This window comes from Drosophila arizonae, chromosome 2 (genome assembly GCF_054131065.1).
Source record: "Drosophila arizonae isolate 15081-1271.41 chromosome 2, UAZ_ARI_1.0, whole genome shotgun sequence".
NCBI classification, from domain to species: Eukaryota; Metazoa; Arthropoda; class Insecta; order Diptera; family Drosophilidae; genus Drosophila; species Drosophila arizonae.
In genome coordinates, this window is record NC_142922.1 from 18,201,929 (window position 1) to 18,209,115 (window position 7,187).

At 43.7% G+C, this 7,187-nt stretch overlaps 1 protein-coding gene across 6 annotated transcripts in view; it reads left to right on the top strand.

Moving 5' to 3' along the window:
- LOC108621788 (uncharacterized) overlaps positions 1–5,820 on the top strand; it is a 33,054-nt gene extending 27,234 nt beyond the window's left edge. For 2 of the 6 annotated variants that reach the window (XM_018019309.2, XM_089462495.1), the window contains exon 2: positions 4,041–5,820. In XM_018019309.2, the coding sequence (XP_017874798.1) occupies positions 4,044–5,567 (1,524 nt within the window). In that variant the 5' untranslated portion in view covers positions 4,041–4,043 and the 3' untranslated portion in view covers positions 5,568–5,820. Of the gene's footprint in view, positions 1–3,659; positions 3,979–4,040 lie in introns of those variants that run through there. The other 4 variants (XM_018019310.2, XM_089462493.1, XM_018019311.2 and 1 more) reach the window with 4 other exon arrangements.
- Positions 5,821–7,187: the final 1,367 nt, after the last annotated feature.

A 7,187-nucleotide genomic window follows, 5' to 3' on the forward strand; every position in this document is an offset into this window, starting at 1 on the left:
TGCCGAAGCCGTTTAGTGCGCTAAATACCCTGAAATCGAAATAGGGCATGTGCATCACCCTATAAAGTAGGCCCAAGCTATGAAGAATATTGAGAATCACATTAGTCTTCGATGGGCAGAAATATTTAAAATCGTACTTGAACTACGTGTACATGAATAAAATTGTATTTAATATGTACATAGATTCAGTTAGATTCAGTATTCATGAATAAGTGGTATTTGATAAGAAATCCTACAATATATTTATGAATACTGTCGCATACCTATGTTACTTAGTATATTCTCGTCCAAGTTGTCGTGGTTAAGGTATATCAGCAGCGTGTGTTCTCGCTCCAAATTTGTTGCTCTCTTCTTTGGTCTTATATAAATTTTTTTTTTAATTTACCATGCGACTGTCCACGCTAATCGTACATCTTATCAGAGTATTAAGTGCTATGATTCGCTAACTGCGGTCTGACACGCTCTTCACTTATATATTTATATATGTATATACAAATATATACATATCTATATACGTACATATGTATTTCATTTTTGTTCAAAGGTTCACAGCTATAAAAATCACATTGTTTTTAGGGTATTCACCAGAAGGCGAAGCATTATCTATGCAGCTGTTAGATAATGACAAGCGTCTATTACAATTAGCAAAAGTAATTGCAATTTATTTGCTCAAGCAGCCGCCCATTTGGCTACAAGCCGAAAGCACCTTACCCTGTGGTTTATCGGCCAAAATGACTTAATTAACGAACAATGGACGCAGGCAGGCTGTTGGCTTCATTCAAACTCGTCCGAGTTATGTGCTCTATATATGTATGTATGTGTATATACATATATACTAGCTAAACATACATAAGCTAACTGTGTTCGCTCCACACATATCAGGTTCCAGTCGCCGAGTCATCACCGAGTGTCACGCTTATCTCTTGCTGTGCAAAGTTGTATTTAATTTGGATCTTCGAACAGTGATTCTCTGATTGGATCATTTAGTATTGCGAGTTGACTGATTGGAGTAGGTAGTATAGAGAATCGAGCTGTGTCAATTAAAATTTGGCTAGTACAAATATCATTTATGTGATCATATGAGATCTGTATGGCTTTCTTATTAGTTATTTAACTAATTATTTAATCACAGTATTGCATAGTAATCAGAAGCAGAGAATTAGTAAGTCAAAATGTTGGCTTAGCTCTTGTTAAGGTTGAATTGTAAAAATTATAATAAATACAATATATATTAGATATATACAAAAAAAATAAAGTAAATAAATAATATAAACATTTTCAATATCTTCGCTATATCAAAAATTTAAACTAAAAATAAAGAACAATTTTTATTATAATTTAATTAACATAAGTGAGCCGATTTCTAATTATCTTCAAAGCATATAAAAAATACTTTAAGCTGATTATTAGAATTATAGCACATTTGGCTTGCAAAGCTCTTGAGCATAAAGTGACAATTAAAATTTCCGTGACGAGCAGTCTGAAAGTCAGAAATACAACTTCATCTATAGCCGTATATTTATACATACATACACATATCTATATGTACGCACATGCTTATATGAATATATACATCTGGCAAAGTTTTGGCAAGCAGCGACTCATCAGTTGGCGCTTATATCATTGCCTGGGCGGATTAGTTACGCTGGCTGGTTAGCATTTGGGTTAGAAATTACGCTCTTGAGGGCAAGGAGTGTGGTTTACCGGTGGGCGGCTAGGCGTGGTATTTTAGATCTCTTCACTGATGGCAGAGCGGGCGCCACGACACGCACATGCCATATATTAAGGCATACATAAAATGACAAACGATTTGCGTGGCGCGTAAATTGAAAAGCGCTGAGCCTGTGAGATTGCTGTATATCCAGGACTCTGCGAGCAGACGCCAGCCAGCACCAGCAGGAGCAGCACGAGTAGGAGCAGGGGAACAGCAGGAGGAGCTGTTGGCTGTTGGCTGACTGGTTGCTCCTTGTTGGCGACAGCAGCGACTTTTGCTTGTTTGTCTGCCTGTTTTTGTTATTGTGCGAATGTGTCTTTGTGTGTGTGTATCTTGTGACACGCCTTCCTACCCGCCCGCTCCACTCCACTCTATGATCCTGGGCTGAATGCCAAAACTTTGGCAAAGTATTCAAATTAAAATTTCAATTAAGGAAGTGAATTTGGTGTGCCGAAAGTGTATTAAGTCTATTTGGGCGTCATCTTGGCATTTGAGCTGTGGGCTCAACTGTCGCCCGCTCGATTGAAATGTGGGCGGCCACACGTGTGCCACTCCTAGCAACAGACTAGCTCCTACCACCCACTGCCGCCCTCCCCTACCCCAGCCAGTTTGTTCGCACCGTTGCTTGATTTATTGGCAAAGTTTTGTCAGTCACATGACATAAGAAGTACTTTGTGGGAAATATATTATGCATTTTGTATAAACCAAACGGCAACATTCTGCGAACGGGTGGTGCTTGCTGTGGTGCTGCTGCTGCCGCCACCGCTGTGGGCATTATTAATAATGTAATCAATTTGTAAACAATTTGGCATATATCAATGCGCTTCGTGCTGCCCATAAATCTCGCAGAAAATTAGCAAGCCCGCCGTCCACGCAACGCCAACGCCAATTTGCATCCCGATGCCGGCGAATGTGTTGGATGCTGGCTCTAGAGGGCTGGGGGTGGGTGGTGCGTGCTGTGTGGTGGGTTGTTTTTCAGCGGTATCCGAAACGTAGCTCGAGGCACGCACAATGTTCAGGCCTCTGACATATTGCAATGGGGCCACGTTGATGGATGGACGCTTGGGATGGACAGTTGCCTGTATCTCAAAACTCGCTGGGATCAACCCAGGAGTCGGAGTGTGCGTGGAGTGGTGGTGACATTCGCCAAGCAACAGCTTTTGCGAGTTTGGTTAGCTGGCTGGCTGGTTGGTTACGATGGCTTTGCTCTAGCTCTGGCTCTGGCTCTGGCTCTGGCTCTGGCTCTGGCTCTTGCTTTTGCTCCTACGCCTGCCTGCTGTCTGGCTGCTCGCTTGGCAGTTAGTGACAGCTGCTGCCAGGCAGAAACCAAAAACTAGGGGAAAAAAATTCACCGAGCTGCCATGGACAGCGTAAAGCGCGCCATATCTAATCTCTAACAAGCCTGAATTTTTGGCGGCGTGCTGCGATACAGCGGACCCAGCCAGACCGGGCCGAGATTGAGACGTTCGCCTGGCTGGCTGGCCTGATCTAGTCCCAGCTCAGCAGCTGTTGCTTAAAACTAACAGCTTCCTGACAGTTACTTAAGCGAAAGCCCGCTGGAATGGTTTCACCTGAGTGCGCTGCACTCAACGGAAGCTGGAATCAATGTGCATATTCCGGCTCCAGCAGGAACTCTCGTTACGTTACATTTGCTTAACATGCAAAGGGTGCAAATAAAAGTGTTTACATTTGGTAAGCTGCTAAAGCATCGACTTATGACTAATCGTAGCTATCAAAGTTTCTCTATGTTTCTCATTATCTTGGCTGCTCGAGCGAAGTATATTTACTCTCACTTGAATCAAATTGATTTGAAGTACACTCAGCAATATTAAAGTGCTTACAGATATTTATGCCCTCTGTGTGATATCAATAAATAAGCCTTAGTTTTGAATCTGTTTTCTTATATTGAATCCTTGTCTCCCATCGCTCTACACTTGGGCCAAATGTCAGAGCAGTTTGATATTTATAATCTAAGAGCTCAAAGAGCACTATTTTCCTCTCGACTGTGCGACATTTGAAGCATCAATAAGTTTGAAATAAAAAATAAAAATAAAAATAAAAATAAATACAAGTGTGTGTTCTTATGAAAGTTAATATATCGTATGTTTGTGCTTTTTGACAAATTCTCATTCAGCGCATTCAAACGGCAAATTGAAGATTATTTTTCTTTTATATTTTTTATTTTGCTACTCAAGGCATCTCGTTGGCTTTTCATCATCTTCAGGCACGACTGAGCACGGCTAGGTCTCGAAGTTTATGAACTTGTCATACAGCTGGTCACAGTTTTCACACAAACTCTCTCTCATCTTCTCTGTTTTGCTTGCAGGGCATGTCGGGCCGGTTGAACTATCAGCATGCGGCGTATGCCTGGCGCCAGGAGCAGGAGAACAATCGCGTGGAGGCCATACACAAGGTGAATCGCTACTACGACCATTGGGGCAAGGTGACGTCGCGCTTTGAGAACTGGACCAATCAGGCGTATTATGACAAGGCCGACAAGAAGCTGCAGGAGCGCAAGAATCAGCAGCAAAAGGAGCAGGAGCTGAACGAGCGTCGCGCCAAGCTGCGGCAGCTGCAGGAACAGGATAATGACATGTATGATCAGGAGCTCGGACGCAAGCGTCGGCCTCGTCAACCTACTGCAGATCTTCAGACGCTGGAGCGCGTTAACCAGTCCATCAAGGAGCAGGAGCAGCTCAAGCGCAAACTGGAAATGGAGGCCAAGCTCTACGGCCGCTGGCGCCATGGCGTCGACGACGAGAAGCTGCTCTTCCAGTCCAAGTCGAACAACGAGGTGCTGGCCAAACTCAACTGGCTGGACAAGCAAATCGAGCAGCAGCAGCATCGTGAGGAGCGCGAGGCGCTCATTGCCCAGCAAAAGCTGCTGCTCCAGCAGGAGATCAGTCGCACCGAGCAGGAGCAGAAAGAGCGCCAGCTCATACGCGAGCAGCAAATCAAGGAGATACGCGCTCTGCAGGAATCGCATGTTTCTGAGCTCAAGGAGCGCCAGGAGCAGGCAGAGAAGCTGAAGCAGGAGGAGCAGCACTTACGCCTCTTCATGACCGAGCTCGAAAAGGAGAAGAACCTGCTGGAGGAGTCGACGGCACTCATGCTGCGCCAGTCGGACGTCAACCAGGCCTACAATCTGAATAAAATCAAACTCTTCATACGCAACCGCAACGAGGCATTCCGCAAGCAGATCTCGCTGTGCGTGAACATGCTCGAGCGGATGGCCAAATATGCCATCAAGACGGAGGAGCTGCAGCAGGTGCTCGATAAATGTAAGGATCAGCTGGAGGCCGAAACGCTGGCCGCCAGTCAAATCGATGCCTTGTACGAGTCAGAGGCCAAATACAAACTGCAGCAATTCGAGGAGACTTGGCGTGAGCAGCACTTGCGGCGCTTCAGCGACATCAACAAAATCATCGAGCAGGAGCAGCAGCTGCTGAGCGGCATGTTGCGTGAGAATGTCACCGAGCAGGAGTCGATCGTCGAGCTGCGCGCCACACACCTTGCCGGCATTGAGCAGACCACCAAGCAGCTGGAGCAGCTCAACAAAGAGCAGGAGCTCTCATCGCCACGCTCAACAGAAGCCATCGAGACCGTGCCGTGCGATAAGCCCACACAGCCAAGCGCCGATCTCAGTCAGGCCGATCTCAGCGAGGAGAACGAGCTGGTGCCCAAGGTCAGCGACTCCTTTACCAATCTCAATCTGGATGTCTGGCAGGATCTGCCGCCCGTGCGTGGAAACGTCGACCCGCCACGCCTACACCACACGCGCTCATTGAACGTCGTCAATGCGCAGAACGCCGTTCCGCCCAAGTTTGCACGCAAACGCGTTGTCTGGACCTAATTAGTCGAGCGACGCACCGTTTAAATTTTCAATGTATTATTAGCCTAGATAATCAATGTTTTAGTTATAGTTAAATGTCATTGTATATGTGTGTATCAGGGTATTTCTGTCGCTCTCCCGCTGTCTCTGTGTGCTTACTATGTCTAAAAAAAAGTTCTCTCTCTCTCTGTCTCTCACTCGCTCTCTATGTGTATTCACAACCGACTGATAATGCTATACATTAGAAAGAAATAAACCGAATTTTGTGAACCAACAGGAAACGACTTCATTACTTCAAGCTTGCATTACAAAATAATATAATTATAGTGTAAGTATAGTAAAAACTGGCTAATTCCCTGTAATGTTTAATTCGACTATATTTAAGTGCCTATATGCATCTTTAAATTATTGTCCTTTTTTCGCTTTTTCTTTTAATATGTATTTATACATTAAAACTTAATTGACCTTAATTAGTGATGCTAATTTGTGGAATGCTATGACTTAACTCAAAGATGAAATCGATGCAATTGTGAGGCAATTATAATTAATTGTAGATATGCATTACCGCCTGATATGATACGCACAAGCCAAGTGGCTCAATTAATTTAATTACCGACGCAGCGTGCTGCAATTATTTTGCATTTCGAGCCAGCAAAGATGTATGCAGCATTGCTCATCGAAAGCATTTATATGGTCGTTACTGTAATTATGGATAACTTGGGCAGAAGGAAAAATCCAGAGGGATAAACAAAATGCACATTTTTCATTTGGCTCCTTTTACTTCACCTGGGGCACACAGCAGCCACAGGAGGGAGCAAAAAAATGAAAAGCAGTAGAATTTGTTGTAGATGCAGAGCACCCAAGCACCGAACGTTTGAAATTTATTATACACTTCTGAAATATATACAAAATATCTCATCGATAGCAGTTTCCATGCGATTTCCTGCTCACTTGATGCAGATATTCAGTTTTAGCGTCCATCAGCTCTGGGGTTTCAGTTTGAGTCGATTTCCATTTGCAGAAGTTTAATATGTTAGCATTATTAAGCTAAATTGCATTTTCTCTATACGTGAGTACATCATGGGAATCAAATCGAATCATACAAGTTAATATATACCATATGAAGGGAAGTGTATATATTCTTCATACATTTAAATCCTTCTGTCTAGATCCTTTGAGCATTATAAAGCTAGTAAATATATTGAAAGAAGATGAGGTAAAGTATATAAATGTAGGTGTCTCCTTCGACATGGCATCTCTTGAAGGGTATGTACCTATCGACTTACTGTTATTGCTTGTGGCATTGCCTACAAAATATGATCAGCAATCATTTCTCGAACGTTGCAAGAGTAGGAGCATTTGAGATATTTGCACACGATTTAATAATGATTATGTTATATAAAAAATGCAAGGCGAACGAAAATGTGCCAAATATGGCGGATGGCATGGAGCATGCAGGGCGTCTTTTGATTAAATTTCTTTGAGTGTTTGGGGCACAAAATCCAATTTCATTTGCGCTAATGGCTGCTGTTGCTGCTGCTGTTGTTGTTGCTGCTGCCGTTGTTCCTGCTGCTGCTGCTGGTGCTGGTGCTGCTGCCGCTGTGCAACTTCCGGTTCGCTTCGTTGGCAGCAACAATGCAA